This window comes from Notolepis coatsorum (assembly GCF_963971535.1).
Source record: "Notolepis coatsorum genome assembly, chromosome: 17".
Taxonomy (NCBI): domain Eukaryota; kingdom Metazoa; phylum Chordata; class Actinopteri; order Aulopiformes; family Paralepididae; genus Notolepis; species Notolepis coatsorum.
In genome coordinates, this window is record NC_140181.1 from 103,895,909 (window position 1) to 103,917,113 (window position 21,205).

Consider the following 21,205-nt stretch of genomic DNA (forward strand, 5'->3'; position numbering starts at 1 on the left):
ATTTAGCTCTACAAAGAAATGCTGGCCGTCTACAGTGATTTTAGACGGATCCAAATGTGTTAAGCATCACCCCTCGTCTCTGCCTCCGTTCCTTCGTCCTTGTCTGCATACTGTGTTCTCACCTTCATCATCACCCCCAATCCTAACAGGTCTCCCAGCCCCTCCACTTTGCAGTAAACAGGAAATACGTTTTCTAGTATCCCTTCCCACTGTATCCAATCAGGAGAGAGAACCATAGATATTTTAATTTTTTTACTTATTTCAAGAAATCTTGCTTACTGCTCTGGTCGATTTATTTTTACTTGTTTCAAGCACACCTTTTGCTTAAAACAAGCTTTTATTTCTTATTTTTGTCATTATGATGAATTGAAAATGGGGGACCCTGATGTAAACAAGACGAAAGTATTTCTCTGGTCTGCATCCCCTTAACAATTGTATGTATTGAGCTGTACTGTACTGTACCCATTCTGCAATTTGTTAATAAAGTTTTCAATCAATCAATCAATCAATCAATCAAACCATTTTTGCAGTGTGGACTTCTCTCTCCCGATTGGATAAAGTGAGAACAGGATACCAGAGAAAACCTATTTTCTATTTACTGCAGAGTGGAGGGACTGGGAGACCCATGTTACTGACCAAACACTCTATACCAGTGATGTCTGTTTACTACAGAGTGGAGGGACTGGGAGACCCATGTTACTGACCAGACACTCTATACCAGTGATGTCTGTTTACTGCAGAGTGGAGGGACTGGGAGACCCATGTTACTGACCAAACACTCTATACCAGTGATATCTGTTTACTGCAGAGTGGAGGGACTGGGAGACCCATGTTACTGACCAAACACTCTATATCAGTGATGACTGTTTACTGCAGAGTGGAGGGACTGGGAGACCCATGTTACTGACCAGACATTATATCAGTGATGACTGTTTACTGCAGAGTGGAGGGACTGGGAGACCCATGTTACTGACCAAACACTCTATATCAGTGATGACTGTTTACTGCAGAGTGGAGGGACTGGGAGACCCATGTTACTGACCAGACATTATATCAGTGATGACTGTTTACTGCAGAGTGGAGGGACTGGGAGACCCATGTTACTGACCAAACACTCTATATCAGTGATGACTGTTTACTGCAGAGTGGAGGGACTGGGAGACCCATGTTACTGACCAAACACTCTATATCAGTGATGACTGTTTACTGCAGAGTGGAGGGACTGGGAGACCCATGTTACTGACCAGACACTCTATATCAGTGATGACTGTTTACTGCAGAGTGGAGGGACTGGGAGACCCATGTTACTGACCAGACATTATATCAGTGATGACTGTTTACTGCAGAGTGGAGGGACTGGGAGACCCATGTTACTGACCAAACACTCTATATCAGTGATGACTGTTTACTGCAGAGTGGAGGGACTGGGAGACCCATGTTACTGACCAAACACTCTATATCAGTGATGACTGTTTACTGCAGAGTGGAGGGACTGGGAGACCCATGTTACTGACCAAACACTCTATACCAGTGACGGCTGTCAGAGTGTAGAGCTATTATTTTAACAAACAAAAGAACACTACTTACAGCACCTTTAAGACCTTAGGTTAAAACAGGAGCTTATTCTTCATAGATGTATGTAATGGAAATGTTATCTATGTCCATATCTGTGTTAAATCTCTGTACAGCTTTTGACTAGTTAATATGATCAACTAGTCTGACTACAGCCCAGACACTATAGGCTACAGTCTGTGTGTCTCTTTAACAAACGACCAAGGTTAGGAGGAGATATGACCATGGCTATTTCTCCAGTCCTAGTGTGAGCCATAACAAAGGCTATAGCCAAGGCTTGTTATTCATTTCTCCCACTAGGGCATATTTAGTTTACCTGTCATATCTGGTGTCTAATGTACATAATTTCAGTTATGTATTAATGTACGTTCTGACCAGAGCTCTTGGTCACTTTCTGGTCAGACACTCGTGTGTCTCTCTATAAACTGATCTCTGTGGAAGCACAGATATTAAACTATGTTCTATGTTTTTATATACAAATGACTCAATCTCAATGTCTACAGTTCACTGTCATGGCTCATTTTAAATATTCCACAACATGTAATAAATAGGGCTGTCAAAATTAATGCTTTAACTCTGGAGATTAATTTAAATGTATTAAAGCATTAAAATAAATTAATCTAGATTAATCTATGGAGTGACAAATCTTCAATCATAGCGATATAAGAAAGAGGTCTAGCTGAGTCAATGTTGATGGTTTTGTTGAACATTTGTATTTCACAGGAGAGACACTGTATTCAAAGAAAGCTATTAAAATAGTCTTTGAATCTAAATATACTTTCTTTGTGTTGATTTTACATCAATTCCATGATTTTACTCAAGTAAATATCTGTCACAAGATTCGTCTTATGTAGAAAAATGCTATTTTTAATCTAGATTAATTACAGAAAATTGTGAGATTAATTAGTAAATGTTTTTGTATCTATTGACAGAACTGGTAATAAATAAATAAAGGAAAAAGAGGTTGTTCTTCTCACAGGAGCTCTGGAACATGTGGACCTGCATCTCCACCAGAGGGCAGGATTGTCTGAAGCTGTACGTCACCGACGTCTTCTTCTTCTGGAAGATCTTAGTCACCTGAGGAGCAACGCGGAGAAGGAGAGGGTTTGAAGACGAGAGAGGAATGTGTTTGTGTGGTTGTCTTTCTTTTCCAACATGGCTGCCTGTTACCATTGGTAGCCAATTTCTAAAATCTCCCATCCCAATTACCCGCTGTGCCAATTCTCCTCTCAACCTGTCTTGAACGTTGCTCGCATATGCCCCCCACTGGTCGTTGAAGGGAGGATAGAAGCCTTGCATCACGTGTCCCCTCCGATACACGAGGAGGCAGCCTGTCGCATCTTTTCACCAGACAGCGCGGACTCTCAGTGGCGAGGAGTAACGCGTGGGAGGCTCACACTACCCCCGCCATTTCCTGTCTCTGCTGTGCAGGCGTCCCCCAACCGACCTGTAGGAGTCGCTGTCCACAACGTCCAGATTACCACCCATCGATTCGACTTCCACCCGCTACCTCTGCCAATTGAGATAGTATGACGACTGGCCCCAGCCGCAGGCAATGCTGACACCCGGATTCGAGACCGGAGTCTCTTGCATTGGTGACGAGCGCAATCTCCGCTACGCCACCCAGCCGCCCCGAGAAGGAGAGGGTTTGATGAGGAAAGAGGAATGTGTTTGTGTGGTTGTCTTTCTTTTCCAACATGGCTGCCTGTTACCATTGGTAGCCAATTTCAAAGGGAAATTAAGAATTTCTATGCAGGTTGAGTAGGTAGTATATTACTGTTACACTGCGACTTTCTTATAAGATCCAGTAATAAACTATTAGAAGAAGGTTCTATGGAAGCCTCACCACTAGGAGGTCGTTGAAGAGGAACACCTCTCGCTGGTGAACCCCGGTCCTCTGAGGCCTGTTGGCATCAGGAACCTCGTATAACTGGCAGCAGCAAACCAGCCTGCGATGGGGCAGGGACAACACCTACACACACACGCACGCGCGCACACACACACACACACACACACACACACACACACACACACACACACACACACACACACACACACACACACACACACACACACACACACACACACACACACACACACACACACACACACACACACACACACACACACACACACACACACACACACACACACACACACACACACACACACACACACACACACACACACAAACATAGTCATTCAACTGGAAGCAAATCTCTTCACAAAGAATAAACATTAAAGATCCACTAACCAAGATGAAGGGTATATTGATTTTGTGTATACTGATTTGTTTTGTGTGCCAGTGTAGTTATATACATTTATATTGACCTTGACACTGTAACTCTATTTCTATCTATGATCCATAAAGCAATGTATGTCTATATAGTATATTGACATTGTTACTATAATGTCCTTTTATTCTATGAACCAATGTATGCTTGATGTCTAATGCCTGTTCTTGTCCAAGGAATATAGATGAAAACTAGCCTTCTTGGCAAAATCTCGCATATTTATTTTAATTTGCATTATCCCTGTCGAATATTTTAAAGATCCTTTCAAATGAAGACCATGCAGCAGACTCAACCACATATAATTACGTGGAATAAGCAGATAATTAAATGTCGAGTCGACCAGATCCTAATTGCCGATCCGATGGAGTAGACGACTGGACTCGGCTGCCCGCTCCCCTCCCTGAAGGACTTGCACAACTCCCGCTGCCTCAACAGAGCAAAACACATTACCAAGGACAGCTCACACCCTGGCTTCCACCTGTTGGACCGGTTGCCACCGCCCGGGCAGGCGTTACAGGTGCATCAGAGCCACCGGGCAGGCGTTACAGGTGCATCAGAGCCACCAGGCAGGCGTTACAGGTGCATCAGAGCCAGAACAAACAGGCTCAGAGACCGCTTCTTCCCCAGAGCCATCACCACCCTGAACTGTAACATCCTACCCCTCAAGTGCAATACCCACCCACCACTACCATCTGACACTGTGATTGTTATTTTGTATTTTGCATATTGTACAGTATTGTAAACCTTTTTTATTGTATAGTATTTTATGTTTCTATTTTATTACTTGTGTGATTTTATATTTGCTTCCACTACTGCACCTTAAGTTTGAGTCCCAAATCTTGTTGTATGCAAATATAATGACAATAAAGTACAATCTAATCTAATCTAATCTAATCTAATCTAATCTAATCTAATCTAAATCCTCAGTAAGCTACCTCCTTAAACTACATCATTATTGGTAAGCTACCTTCTTATACTACATCATTATTGGTAAGCTACCTCCTTATACTACATCATTATTGGTAAGCTACCTTCTTATACTACATCATTATTGGTAAGCTACCTTCTTATACTACATCATTATTGATAAGATACCTCTTAGGGCCCGCGTCCACCTAGCGCATATTTCTCCGTGAAACATGCTGGGAGTGCGCCGGCAGAGCTGGCTTGACGCGCATCTTGTAGATGACAGAAAGAAATCTACAGCCATGCCGCGGTTTTGCACATATTATAGCATATTTGAATAACTTTATTGTATATTAATTATATATATAGTTATTGCCTGACACCACAGTTCGCCCTTTGCTTTTTATTAGCTTTTTAGTAGTGTATTCGTGTAGTTATTATTATTAGTTTTGTCGCGGATCTCAATGGTCTGTGTGGAGACAGCCAGACAGGCAGGCAGCTCCGGTGTCAGGTTACAAGCAGAGTGGTAGATGACTGGCTGTGATTGGTTGTTTGAATATGCGCTCGGCGCACCGCTCTAGAAAAGTTCAGCCAGTTTCAACTCTCTGGCTTGTGCGGCCGCATAAAGGCGCTGAAAAAAGAAGCCGACGGCAGCGCACTTCCTAGAGGCGGCCGCATGGGGCCGCATGCGCTCCCTCCCCATTGTAATACATTGAAAACAGACGCGTGCGGTCCTAAATATGCGCTAGGTGGACGCGGGCCCTTATACTACATCATTATTGGTAAGCTACCTTGACATGGACCACACACATTGACAGTGTTGTGAGGAAGGCACGGCAACACCTCTACTTCCTCAGGCGCCTAAGGAAGTTCCAAGTCAGTCAGAAGATCCTTAAGAACTTCTACTCATGTACAATAGAGAGCATCCTGACTGGCAATATCACCTCCTGGTTTGGGAATAGCACCGCACAAGACCGTAGCAGACTACAGAGAGTGGCCCGTTCAGCCGAACGCACAATTGGAGGGGGGCTTCCCACTCTCCAGAACATTTACAACAAGCGGTGCATGGGTAAGGCTAAGAGAATTATCAAAGACTCCAGCCACCCAAACAACTGCCTCTTTGAACTGCTGCGGTCAGGCAAGCAATACCGGAGTCTCATGGCAAGCACAGAAAGACTCAGAAGAAGCTTCTATCCCCAGGCCATCAGGTTGCTCAACGAACAATAACACTATACAACAACCATCAAATGCACTCACAGCACACACATCCACACGCACACACTCACTTTAAACAAACAACTCACTGCAGCACCCACTTACACACTTTAGAACACCTAAACACACTTTATATTTATTGACAAAGAATTTGCACATACCTCAGTACACCTTACTGTAAATTGTACCTAAATTGTACCTCATCCCATTTCTGCTTTGCACTATATAGTATATTGTATATTAGTATATTGTATAGTATATTGTATGGTAACTCAGTTACTTCTACTCTGCATTGAACATTGTACATATGTACATATTGAACACTTGTGTCTACGTACGTGACTTCTATTTTATACTGCTATACTTATTTTATTTTATACTTACCGGTATCTTTTTTGTCTAGCACAGTCTCTGGAGCGTAACAGAAAGAAGCATTTTGTATAAAAGTATTCTGTACTTCTGTATGACAACTAATAAAGAAACTTGAACTTGACCTTGAACTACCTCCTTATACTACATCATTATTGGTAAGCTGCCTCCTTATACTATATCATTATTGGTAAGCTACCTCCTCATATACTACATCATTATTGGTAAGCTACCCCCTTATACTACATCATTATTGGTAAGCTACCTCCTTATACTACATCATTATTGGTAAGCTACCCCCTTATACTACATCATTATTGGTAAGCTACCTCCTTATACTAATATCATTATTGGTAAGCTACCTCCTTATACTAATATCATTATTGGTAAGCTACCCCCTTATACTACATCATTATTGGTAAGCTACCTCCTTATACTAATATCATTATTGGTAAGCTACCTCCTTATACTATATAATTATTGGAATGGAATGTTGGAACCTATGGAACCCGTTCTAGTGACTGGCTGCTCAGAACAGGGTGAATCTGCATGTTGCTATGATGCGCCTCTAGCTCATGGAATGACCTCCAACAGTCCTTAAAACTTGAGATTATCCCCTCTGCTGCAGAGTTTAAAACCTTGATCTCCAACCTTTGTCAATCAAGTTTTACATGTTTTAATTGATTTGAGATCCTTGCTTTTTGCCTCGTCTTGTTGTCTTATTGTTTTTTTTTATCCACTTTTTCTCCTCTTTTAATATTTTTCTCCCATCCCAATTTAGCGGTGCCAATTCTCCCCTCCCCTGTCTTTTTTTTATTATCTACTTTTTCTCCCCATTTTCAATTTTTTTTCTCCCATCCCAATTTTTTTTGTATTATCCAATTCTACCCTCCCCTGTCTCAAACGTTGTTAGGCCATGCCTCCCACTGGTCGGCTGCAATGTGGACGAAGCCTTGCATCACGTGTCCCCTCCGGTACACGAGGAGGCAGCCGTCGCATCTTTTCACCTGAACAGCGCGATCTCTCAGCGGCGAGGAGTAACGCGTGGGAGGCTCACGCTGCCCCCGTTGCTTCCTGATTCTGCTGTACAGGTGCACCAACCGACCTGTAGGAGTCGCTGTCCACAATGTCCGATCCCCGCCCACCGGCTTTCCCACCCCCTAATACCGGCAATTGCATTAGTATGAACAACCAGCCAAGCCGGAAGCAACGGCGAGAGCTGGGCTCGAACCCAGCATCTCCTGCGTTAGTGGCGAGCGCCTTGCCCACTGCGCCACTTAGCCGCCTTCCCTTCCCCTGTCTTGAACGTTGCTCGCATATTCCCCCCACTGGTCGGTTGTAGGGAGGATAGAAGCCTTGCAGCACATGTCCCCTCTGATACATGTGGAGGCAGCCTGTCACATCTTTTCACCTGCCAGCGCGGACTCTCATTTGGCGAGGTGTAACGTGTGGGAGGCTCACACTACCCCCGCTATTTTCCTGTCTCTGCTGTGCAGGCGTCCCCCAACCGACCTGTAGGAGTCGCTGTCCACAACGTCCAATTTACCACCCATCGACTTCCACCCGCTAACTCTGCCAATTGAGTTAGTATGCCGGCCGGCCCAAGCCGGAGGCAACGCCGACAGCCGGAGTCGAACCCGGTGTCTCTTGCGTTGGTGACGAGTGCAATGTCCGCTGCGCCACCCAGCCGCCCTTTGTTGTCTTATTGTTATGATTTTATACGCTGTGTGATTTTATGCCTTTTTCCCCCTCCGTGCTTATTTCTGTACTGTATGTACACTCAACGTGGCTGTAAACAAGGGAAAGCCCAGTTGGATGCAATTGGTCCACTGATGGATACATCTTGATATTTGTCTAGTGTGTTCATTCGACGGGTGAAATCCTCTCGTTTTCTTAGGCAGTTAGCCTCTCCGGTATGTGCGCCATTCTAGGCCTCTTTGCTTTTGGAAAGAATGATTTATAAAAAAAAATTATATATATATATATAAGTCGACTACGGCTCCTTTCGCATCGATTAGTCTATGTATTGGACTAATGGAGGTCAGCCCTACAGGAGAGTGGAGGTGTGTCTCACAGGTTTCTTCCCCACCACGACTCTCTCCACCGCCTGCACTTGGGACACGTGGTCGTCGTTCGTCCTCAGCTCCCACTTCTGGATGCGCTGGTAGATGCCGACCAGCAGGTCTCTGGGGATGTCCTGGCCGTTGTCCACCCCTTGGAAATGGAAATAAACGTACGGAACGGACCGATTAGCTGTGTGACAGTAAAATATTTTACTTAATGACTGTATATCCATAAAACTATATCAGTGAGGCAACATTTTAAATACTTGAAATATATTTATCAATGCGATTCTTTTGCACTGCAGTTTTATATAATATATTAATATATATTAGACATATTTTATTTGTCACGGCATACAAGTATACAATGAAATGCGGGTGGTCTTGCCCGCGACGATGTGCAATACAGTGGTACAACATATAATAGAATCCAATAAAAAACAACATTGTGCAATAAACAGGTAACAGGTAACATGGTGTGACATCTCGGTATCTGTACATAGTTATTTACAGAGCATATAGGACATGCTAGGTAGCTTTAGTAGTGCAATACACTGTTCCTGTTGTTATACTAGTTTAAAGTGGCCTTTCCTCTTGGCCATAAGTGTGCGTGTGTGCGGCATGAGTGTGTGCCCGCTCTTGTTAAAGTGGCTGCTAGTGTGTGAGCGTGCACAGCGTGCGTGTCGTGTGTGTGCTCATGTGTGCTTGTGTGTGGATAGTTCAGTGTTCTGTGGCACTCAATGTTCATTGTTCAAGGCTCTGATGGCCTGGTGGAAGAAGCTGAGCCTAAGCCTCTCCGTCCTAGTGGCTGGGGTTCGCAGGCGTCTGCCTGACCTCAGCAGCTGGAACAGGCTGTTATTGGGGTGGTGGGGGTCTTTCATTATCCTGCAGGCTCTGGATTTGCACCTCTTGTTGTATAGAGCCTGCAGGGGAGGTAGCGCAATACCCGTGGTACGCTCGGCTGAGCGCACCACTCTCTGTAGGGCCTTCTTGTCCTGTGCCGTGCTGTTTCCATACCAGGCAGTGATGTTTCCGGTCAAGATGCTCTCTACAGCTCCTGAGTAGAAGGACTGGAGTATCTTCCCCGATACTCTGAACTTCCTTAACTGTCTCAGGTGGTAGAGGCGCTGCTTCGCTTTCTTTACTACTGTGTCTATGTGTGTTGACCATGTCAGATCCTCTGAGATGTGGACCCCCAGGTACTTAAAGCTGCTCACCCTGTCCACGGTAGCCCCGTTAATCATCAGCGGTGTGTGTGTCTCCTGCTGTCCTCTCCTACAATCCACGATCAGCTCCTTGGTTTTACCAATGTTCAGGAGCAGGCTGTTGTCCTGGCACCAGCGTTCCAGTACCTCAACCTCCTCCCGGTAGGCCTTCTCGTTGTTGTCCGAGATCAGCCCCACCACCACTGTGTCGTCTGCGAACTTCACTATGGAGTTGGAGCTGAACTTGGCCACACAATCGTGTGTGTAGAGTGAGTACAGCAGGGGGCTTAGAACACAGCCCTGGGGGGACCCGATGCTCAGGGTGATGGTGTTGGAGGTCTGACCCCCCACCCTGACCGCCTGGGGTCTTTCACTCAGAAAGTCCAGTACCCAGGCGCTCAGGGCGGAGCTCAGACCCAGCTCGATCAGCTTGTCCACCAGTCTGGTGGGGACTATGGTGTTGAACGCTGAGCTGTAGTCAATGAACAACAGTCTCACATAGCCCCCCTTCTGACGGTCAAGGTGGGAGAGAGTGCTGTGCAGTACCTGGGAGACCGCGTCGTCAGTGGACCTGTTTGTCCTGTATGCAAATTGCATAGGGTCCATATCACTGGGGAGGGAGGCACAAATGTGGTCCTTGACCAGCCTCTGGAAACATTTCATGACCACAGAGGTGAGTGCCACCGGTCTGTAGTCATTTGGACATGTTGGGGAGGGTTTCTTCGGTACAGGGATGATGGTAGACATCTTGAAGCAGGCAGGGATCACTGACTCCGCCAGGGATTGATTAAATATGGCGGTGAACACCGGGGCAAGCTGGTTGGCACAGGACTTAAGTATGCGTCCTGTTATACCATCTGGGCCAGCAGCCTTCCTGGTGTTCACCTGCATAAACATTCTTCTCACACTGTGTTCCGACAACGAGAGAGCGTCCCCGCCCCCCCGCGGTTGCCCCCCCCCCCCCCCTCCACAACAGCCGGCGCGCCAGTGACGTCACTAGCCAGAGGGCTAGCGGCGACACTGTCTGCACCGAACCGAGCGTAGAAGGAGTTGAGTTTGTCCGCGAGAGAGGCGTCGTCGCTCCCCATTGAGGGGGCGCTGACTTTGTAGTCAGTTATTGTCTTCAGTCCCCGCCACAAGCCTCTTGTGTCGTTTTGTGCCATTTGTGTCTCCAGTTTATCAGCATATGTCCTCTTAGCAAGTTTAACAGCCTTGCGCAGAGTGTAGACTGAAGCCTTGTACTCTTCCATGTTTCCTGACTCTCTGCCCAGGTTATAAGCCGTGGTGCGAGAGTTCAGGGCTGCTCTAATAGTACTGTCCACCCACGGTTTCTGGTTTGGGAAAACCTGCACCTTTTTCGTGGGCACAATACTATCAGCGAGTGTTGATATGTAGCTCACAACGGTATCAGCGTACTCGCTGACGTCACTGGCGCTGCCTTGAAACATATCCCGTGTCTGCGAGCGCATCCTGGAGCGTGGCCTCTGATTCGTCAGACCACTTTTTTGTCTCACGTGACACGACGGCGTCACGTGATCTTTGTTTGTATGCAGGGAATAATAAAATGGAGTCGTGATCGCTCGCGCTTGCAGCACCCATCAATGGCGGAGCCGCTACAGCTTTGTAGCCGGCTCTGAACGGGGTGTAACAATGGTCGAGTGTGTTCCTCCCCCTCATGGAGCAGGCGATGTGCTGAAAAAAGGACGGCATCACTTTCTTCAGATTCGCCTGGTTGAAATCACCAGCCACTATCATCGCTGCGTCCGGATGTTTGATCTGGTGTCTGTTGAGGTGATCGTGTAATTCCACCAGCGCTTTGCCAGTATTTGCCTGTGGGGGGATATATACGACGGACATGATGACCGCGGTAAACTCACGGGGGAGGTGGAACGGACGGCACAGGATTGAGAGATGTTCCATATCTGGGGAGCATGAGCTTGAGAGAACATGCACCTCTTTGGGATTAACCCAGAGATTGTTCGTGAGGATGCAGACCCCACCTCCGATGCTCTTCCCAGAGGCTGCCGTGCGGTCTGCTCTCAGGACGGTGAAGTTGTCCGATGGAGAGACGCTGTTGTCCGGAGTCGCTGGCTTGAGCCATGTCTCCGTGAAACACATGATGTTAACGTCTCTCATCTCCCGTTGGAATCGGACCCTCGCTCTCAAGTCATCCATCCTTCCCTCCAACGAACGTGCATTCGCCAGAAAGATGGATGGAATCTATCTTTTTAATCTAAGCCTGATACCTCCTCGTCTTCCTCTATGCCTCTTCCTGCCGTTTCCTTTGTTGCCGTTCTCCCGCTTGATTTCTGTTAGCCATTCTGGGCATAAAGTGTCTCCAAACTCCTCTTTGAGTCCGGAGTTTAGGTCCATAAGTGTCTGGCGGTCGTATGACGTACCCGCCAGTGATGTTTTTATAAAAAAAGTAGAAAAAACAAACATAATAGCTAAAAATGTGCACAATCGTCGCGGAGCTAAACCAAAGGCGACTGACCGGGGTCGCGCCATGTACATGTATGATAACATGTACAATAATGCTGTATATACCGTGTATTTACTCTTACCGTATATATATATCTATCCACATCTGTCTGCATACGGTAAAATCCTTTTACATATTATATCTATATCTGTACATAATATCCCTTACCTACTCTTACTAGTAGTTATGCTGCTAGCTAGTATAATGTTTTTATACCTGTATCACTGTATATGTGTATGTATGTGATGTATAAACCTCTTGAATCTATATTAATATTACAAGTCTGTACATACATCTGATTAGGACTATAGTACTATACTCAGTAGTACTAATTTATATTATACCCAGTTTAATCACCTGTACATTGTATATTACTAGTGCACTTTGTTGTTACATTTGCACTCTGGTTGGATGGCAAACTTATTTTTGTTGTACTGTACCTAAATATAAATGGTCATCTATATATATATATATATATATATATATGTTCAAACTATGGTCCAGATATTCCTGGTATTTGATTACATCATCATCACATCATCATTACATCATCATTAGATGACAACCGTGACCAATCAGCTGCGAGGACGGTATTCTGCTGGCAGGAAGTGCCCGTCATGGGAACACTATGAATAGAAATATGCACGGCAGAGGCTAACTCCGATCCAAACGTTACCGGTTATACACACAAGGGGGCGTCATATCCTCTCTGAAGACAGCAAGGGAGTACAGTGTGTGTGTGTGTGTGTGTGACTGTGTGGTTTTTATCTTAATTTAGTTCATATTTCATTTAATTGTATTCCACCTTTTTATTTGATCATCTGTCCGTTAATGTCGCGCCGAAAACTACCAAATCAAATTCCTTGTATGTGAAAACTACTTGGCAATAAAGACCTTTCTGATTCTGATTGTGATTTGTCTGTTAAAAGTAGCACCTCTTAGGTTCTTGATGAAGTCCTCTATCTTCATCTTCCTCTCGGCCTTGACGTTGGGGCTGTACATGTCTGTGTTCAGCAGGATGATGGCGAAGGCCAGGATGAAGATGGTGTCTGGGTTCTGGAACTGCCGGACCAGGGTTGGATTACACACACAGTACCTCTGACTGTAAGGGAAAGAAGAACATGTAAAATATTTACAATATTTGGATACTGGGGTAGAGTAGATCTTTAATATCCACCAGCAATGTCCATCACAGCATAGGTTGTAGTACCGTACACTAGAGACATAGTATACTACATGTGGTCGTCATGATTGGGATTCAAAAGAATCCTTTCACACTACACTATACATATTCTTAATTTGTGGTTATTTTTAACCCTGGATAAACATTTTACCTCAGTTTAGCTTAAAGCGACAATGTATGTGTACTTCTAAAGGGGCACTTTTGCACAATGCTGATTTATTTTGCACATAATCTCACAAACATCCAAAAACTCAAAACAGCCTTGCACACATTCCTTTAGTTGGACAGTTATTGAGAGTAAATGCGTTTGAATGAGGACCAGTGATGTCATCTGGGACATAGAATCCTTGTGTTGTGTTAATTACACCTATAAGACGAGGTGTTGCTATTTTTTCCATCTACATCATTTCACGGTGTGATTACATTTACATACTTATTTGTAAATATGTACACATTGTACATTAAGTAAATATACGTCAATATATTACTTATGGCTATAACACATAACATACCGCTGCTGTCGGGACAAAACCTCATAACTCCAAAAACCCAACTTTTCAGCAGATGAAAAAAACGAACACAGATTTGAGGGTGAATAGAGTTAGGAGGTTTAGACAGATGATCGGTTTAATGCTTTCCCATTGTTTAAACTTTGTAAAACCCACACACACATATGGAGGATGATCTACAGAGTTGATTTATATTAAAAAAAAAATATTAAAAAAATGGAGTTATGAGGTTTTGTCCCGACAGCAGCGTACCTTTTCCTGGAATGGTAAATGGACTGTATTTATATAGCATCTTTTATCCAAAGTGCTTTACAACTTATGCCTCACATTCACACATTCACTCACACATTCACTCACCGACAGCGGAGCCGACCATGCAAGGTGCCGACCTGCTCATCAGGAGCAGTTAGGGGGTTAAGTGGTGTCTTGCTCAAGGGCACTTTGACAAGCTGCCGGTGGTAAGTACTTTATTTACATATTTTAAGTGAAATAAGGCTACCAGGAGGCACCACAATTACACATTATTGATTTAACCCTTTCACCACCACACTACCAAAAGGTTAACCCTTTCACTGTGACAATACAGAAGGTTAACCTTTCACTACCGCACTACAGAAGGTTCTATTTCATACTGGCTGCCGCTCAACGTCATCTGCACGCACTTCACTTCGTGCACGAGCACTGAATAAAAAATTCCACAATGTACCTTTACATCCCAACATTCGTCTGGCCACACCCCTATCCGCTTACCTTCATAAGCAGGTGTGTGGTCACCTACTCGCCTCCTTCTTCACTTTCACCACAAGGAAGTGCCTTCGGTAGATCCCACACTTGACGAGGTTGTTAGCTTTAATCTCAGTAATAATGAATTAATTCCCTGAATGTAAAATACAACTATCTTTTCATGGCAGAAAATACTGTCTGGGATTGAAGGGTTGGTTCATTAGCAATGCATGATGTCATATCTCCCAAGTATAGCAGTGGAATCCGCTTCTGACAGCAGGTATTCATGAGCTTCAGTTGAATAGTCAATTCTTAGGGGAGACGGGAACAATGGCTTGAATGTGAAAAGATAACACAGAAATTAATATGTATTTCCAAGCCTGCGTGCGACACGAGAGGACGTCACCCTTGCTCGCTGAATCGTTTCGTCGAAAACTCCAACTCATTCATGATGTAAGATAAAGACCATTATGCAGTGCTGGTACTATAGTTACATTATTCAATTGACAGCGCAGTAACATTTGAATTACTGCAATAAATCAGAAATCATCATTATCGGTCCAAAATCCCTCACCAGCCACACCCAGGATTTCACCCTAAATATTGATGGTACCATTGTCACCCCCTCCACTCACGTCCGTAACCTTGGCATCATCCTGGACCCCACCCTTTCTTTCCTCCGCCATGTGAACCACATAACCAAATCGGCCTTCTACCACCTCCGGAACATTGCTCGTCTCCGCCCCTCCCTATCACTCTCCGCTGCTGAAACACTGGTTCATGCATTCATATCATCACGACTAGATTACTGCAACAGCATCCTCTACGGCTCACCAAACACTATCCTCAATAAACTCCAATATGTCCAAAACTCTGCTGCCCGCATGCTCACCTCCACCCGTCGCTCTGATCACATCACCCCTGTCCTCCACGACCTCCACTGGCTTCCAATCAAATACAGGATACATTTTAAAATACTACTCATCACATTCAAAGCCCTCAACAACCTTGCCTCTCCCTACCTGTCCGACCTCCTCCACCGTCACACGCCCACCCGTCGCCTTAGGTCTGCAGATGCCAACCTCCTAACACCTCCCACGACCAGGCTCCGGACCTGGGGCGACAGGGCCTTCGCTGCTGCTGCCCCCTCCCTCTGGAATGCCCTCCCCAGCCATATCCGTGATGCAAACACCCTGACATCTTTTAAATCAGCCCTCAAAACTCACCTTTTCAATCTTGCTTTTGACCTCTAATTCTGTCGGTGTTATTTTATTTTTGTCATGTATTATTTTTGTTCTGTTTTTTGTTTTGCCATAGTCTGTCTCTCCTGCCCATGTAAAGCGTCTTTGAGCACCTGGAAAAGCGCTATATAAAATAGATGTATTATTATGACAGCCTGCCTTGTTGGAACTGATTTCATGAGTCCGTTTTCTATAATTGAGAGCAGAAATAGAGAAGCCGATGCCAAGACGCATCATATTATAGTCGACATGTATAACTCTGTATGATAGCATGTACAGTATATACCGCATATTGATTGAATGATTGAAAACTTTTATTAACAGATTGCAGAATGGGTACAGTACAGTACAGCGCAATACACACAATTGTTAAGGGGATGCAGACCAGAGAAAGACTTTCGTCTTGTTTACAGCAGGGTCCCCCATTTTCAATTCATCATAACATATATGACATACTGTACTCGACATACAGATATACAGATGTAAAAATCTAATCTAATCATCTAATCTAATCTAATCATGACATTTATGACATACATGACATACAGATATACAGTACTGTTACATTTGTGACATACAAGATATGCACATATACAGTACTGTTAAACAGAGATCCTAACAGTAAATATATACATACGAGGGGGAGGGAAATGTACATTAGGGGGTGGGTGGGAGGGTGGGAGGGTGTTCGGACATTTACGGGGGCCAGTTTCGAATTGCAGCCTCCCGTAGGTGCTCTTTGAGAGCGGTTTTAAAGGTGGGTAGGGATTAAATTTTTTTTACGGCTAATATCTGTAGATACTATATCTATATCTGTACTAGGGCTGGGCGATTAATTTAATTGAATCGATTCATTCGAATTAATGATTTAGGATGATAAAAAAAAAAAAAAAATCGATTTTCAAAAAAAGAAAAAGAAAAATTTAAGTCACCTTTTATTTTACAAACAGTGATGTTTGGTGAAAGTTAGATTTGCACTTTATTAATCCCAATAGGGGAATTGATTCTTGTTTGATGATCAAGAGGCACCTTTTATTTATTTTACGTGAAGTTTGGTGAAAAAGCAAGTTATTGAACTTCAATCCCAATAGGGACATTCATCTTTGTTTGATCAAAAGTAAACTTTTATTATTATTATTATTATAGTGAAGATTGGTGAAAGTTAGGTTTGCACTTCAACCCCAATAGGGAAATTCATCTTGGTTTGATTTATTTTCTTGTGTCAAATAAAAACAAAGGTTATTTGAATGATTTCCTTGGCTTTTTTAGTTTTCAAGAGAAAAAATCGATTAAAATCGTAAATCGGATTTAAAAAAATGTATCTGAGATTTTATCTTTAGGCCATACTGCCCAGCCCTAATCTGTACATATCCCTTACCTACTCTTACTAGTTACACTGCTGGCCAGTATGACTACTACCATACTGTCTTTATACCTGTATCACTGTACATATTAATACTACAACTCTGTACATACATCTGATTCGCACATAGCACACGTTAAAAAAAGATGTCCAAGAGTATTTTTGTTATGAATAAAGTAAAGGATGTGTTGTTAGAGTATGAGGCAATGAGAACACTCTACTGTTCACTCATCTCACCTTATATCAGTTATTGTATTGAAGTGTGGGGGAATACTTATAGGACCAATATAAAACCATTATATATACTACAGAAGAGGGCCATAAGAATCACACATAAAGTAAGTTATCGAGAACACACAAATACATTATTTATTAAATCTAGAATAATTAAACTTGAAGACATGGTTAAGTTTCAAACAATGTTAATTATGTTTAGGGCAAGAAATAATACACTGCCAGAAAAACTACAAAATCTTTTTCATTTAGAAAGTGAGTTTAGTAGGAGAAAATACAATTTTAAACATCAGTTTGCACGTACCACACTTAAACAGATGTGTCCATCAGTTATTGGTGTAAAGTTGTGGAATTCTCTCCATAGCGAGCTTAAGGGAAGTAATAGTGTTTATCAATTCAAAAAAAATTATAAAAAAGAAATATTTAGTCAGTATGAAAATCAAATGTGATATGAATAGTGAGATCTTTTCTTTTCTTTTTCTTTTCTTTTTTCTCTCTCTTTCTTTTATTCTTTATTATTATTATTTAATTTTTTCTTTGTTTAACTGTGGATTGTGAGTTTCTGTATAATGGTATAAATTATTATTTGTATAAATTAGGTTGTACGCCGACCATTATGAAAATACTTTTTTAGTTTAGGAATAAGGGGCAGGTAAGTGAGGTAACTATAAGATTTATTCTTCTTCCTGCTCCTTTTGTCCATGGAATGTTATTTATGATTGTGTAATGAAGAAACTCTGATTGTATGATTCCATGTGGCAAATAAAAACTCTGAATCTGAATCTGAATCTGAATCTGATTAGCACTATTACTCAGTACTTTATATTTTCTATACACAGTTTAATCACCAGTACATTGTATACTGTACTATTGGACTTTATTGTTACATTTGCACCCTGGTTTAAGATAAGATAAGATAAGATATAAGATAAGATATTCCTTTATTGATCCCCTTGGGGAAATTCGGTATCATATCAGCATGGGGGAGGGCGGAGGGGAGGTACAGTGGAGAATAAAAAATGTCAATAGAATAAAAAGGCAGTGTAAACAATATACAATACAATTAACTCTGGACATGTGCATATGGGCAACAAGGTGCGAGATGAGGGTATGTATGTCCTCTCAGTTATTTTGCCCTACAATAAATATAGTTACAATATATAATATAATGATCTAAATCGAATCTAATATATAATCTAAAAAAACTAAATGCTAGAATGCTCAAATGCTAAATATATGCAATATATAATATGATAATCCAATAGTCTAAATCTAATCTAATATATAATCAAAAAATGCTAAATGCTAAATATATGCTCTGATGAAGTATACAATATTCACATAAGGTGCGGTATGCGGTAAGTATATTGTCCTTTTAGGTGGGAGTCAGCTACTAGATTCCTAGTAGTTGGATGTCTGGCAGCAGTCCCTGCCCACTGTTGCGGAGCCTGATGGCTGCTGGTATGAAGGACTGGCCGAGGCGGTTAGTTGAGTGTCGGGGGGGGTATGAGTCTGTGACTGAACCTGCTTCTCATCTTGATGAGAAACTTATTTTCGTTGTACTGTACTTGTGCTGTCTAACCTGTTGCCAGAGGGTAATTCCACTACTGGAAATATGACATGCCTTGCTAATGACCAACCCTTGAACCCCAGCGAGTCATTTCATGCAGGCTCTAGTGAGGTTTTATTCTCACATTTTTCCTTTTCATGGTGTAAAACATCTACTGTAATTCAACACAAGGATAGCAGACATATGCCTGCTCTACAAGGTCCTATGATGGAAAGGGTATGGCTTTTTATGTGGCAGCATTGCTTTTCAGCAAAGTAGACCCAAGAAAACCTTCCTGCCAAATGTAGTGCATACAGCTTTTCTTTGATCTGCTTGGCTATACCGTATACAACTCCATGGAATAGTGTTGTTAACTCCACCAGGACTGTCCTCCACTCATTCTTTGTCTACTGATAGTCAAAGGCCTTCGTCAACTATTTGCTGAAACCTGCCAAATATTCTACCATCAACTAAAATCACACCTTTTCAAACAATATATGAAAAAAAACGATTGTAAAAAGAATCATACTGTCTACTATGCTACTACTGTATGTCTATACTACTACCTACCATGCTACTATGTCTATACTACCTACTATGCTACTATACTACTACCTATTATGCTACTATGTCTATTCTACTATTTACTATGTACTATGCAACTATGTCTATACTACTACCTACTATGCTACTATGTTTATATACTACTACCTACTATGTACTATGCTACTATGCCTATACTACTACCTACTATGCTACCATGCTACTATGTCTATACTACTATTTACTAAGTACTATGCTACTATGCCTATACTACTACCTACTAGTAGTACCTACTGGGGACGACAGTGGTCCGGGAGGTAGAGCAGTCGTCTGGTAATCCGGAGGATCCCGGTTCGAATCCCGCTCCTCCCGGGGCAGCGTGTCGAAGTGTCCTTGAGCAAGACACCTAACCCCTAATTGCTCCCGATGAGCAGGTTGGCACCTTGCACGGTTGCCTCTGCCATCGGTGTGTTAATGTGTGAGTGAACGGGTGAAATGTGAGGAACAATTTGTATGTCGCTTTGGACAAAAGCACAAACTAGATGACTAAATGAAAATGTTAACTAATGGATGAGTCGACTTAACCGACAAAGCAGTCAAATTGTGTTTCCAACATGTAACGGTGAAGGAGGTGTTGTGACTCCCACCTCGTCACCACTCGTCAAGCCCAATCACTGCTGAGTTACTCCAGGGTTCACCCTATAAGTGAACAGGGTTTAAAACCCGTACGCAGCCCTCTCACACCAGTAGCTACCCGCCGCCTCACATACTAACCTGAAAGCCTCTATGAGCCGCTCTACTTTCTGGGCCTCCCCTTGAACTCTGATCTGGGCCTGGAACTTCCTCAGGGCGTCGTCCAGGTCCATCCCAGAGAAGTCCATCTCATCCACCACACAACTGAAACACACACACACACACAGTACAGGTCACACAATTACATTTTTTGTTGAGTACCACTTAAAGTCATCTTAAAATTGCTGGATGTCAACTGGCATGGTTACTTTCAGGAAGGGGCGTGCACAGACAATTTGAGGGGCAGGGGCTACAAAAAGGCTACAAAAAGGGCACTTAACCCATAGACAGGGGTGTAAAGTACTTGAGTAATTGTACTTTGTTACAATACTTAAGTACTATTTTGGGGGATTTGTACTTTACTCGAGTATTATTAGGTTTGTATACTTTGTACTTTTACTCCATTACATTTCAGAGAAAAAATACATACTTTTTACTCCTTACATTTAAAATGCAGACCTACAAAGTACAAAGTACAAATCTCACAGGTCCAAGGTCCAGGTTTATCTGGCCGAACTAACGCTAGCGTTATTAATCCTGCGACCGCAGGTAAACAGCCAATCAAATCCACATCAATGGAAAATGAACCCGCCCATACCCATGCTGATTGGTCCTTGTGCAACACTAGAAAGCGGGAATCTTTGATTAAACACCTGCTATCAGAAGAATAGACAGTCAGATCGGCATTATGCTGTGGTTAATATTGTGATATTATTCAGGGTACTTCAGTATTCTGTCTTTAATATTGTGATATTATTCAGGGTACTCCAGTATTCTGTCCTTAATATTGTGATATTATTCAGGGTACTCCAGTATACTGTCTTTAATATTGTGATATTATTCAGGGTACTCCAGTATTCTGTCTTTAATATTGTGATATTATTCAGGGTACTCCAGTATTCTGTCCTTAATATTGTGATATTATTCAGGGTACTCCAGTATACTGTCTTTAATATTGTGAT

At 42.9% G+C, this 21,205-nt stretch overlaps 1 protein-coding gene across 1 annotated transcript in view; it reads right to left on the reverse strand.

Moving 5' to 3' along the window:
- iqsec2b (IQ motif and Sec7 domain ArfGEF 2b) overlaps positions 1 to 21,205 on the reverse strand; it is a gene marked incomplete at its 5' end in the record, with an annotated part of 110,385 nt that overhangs the window by 15,514 nt on the left and 73,666 nt on the right. Inside the window, 5 exons of the mRNA XM_084333605.1 lie at positions 2,550 to 2,649; positions 3,419 to 3,544; positions 8,431 to 8,570; positions 13,042 to 13,208; positions 20,226 to 20,348. Of these exons, the coding sequence (XP_084189731.1) occupies positions 2,550 to 2,649; positions 3,419 to 3,544; positions 8,431 to 8,570; positions 13,042 to 13,208; positions 20,226 to 20,348 (656 nt within the window). The remainder of the gene's footprint in view (positions 1 to 2,549; positions 2,650 to 3,418; positions 3,545 to 8,430; positions 8,571 to 13,041; positions 13,209 to 20,225; positions 20,349 to 21,205) is intronic.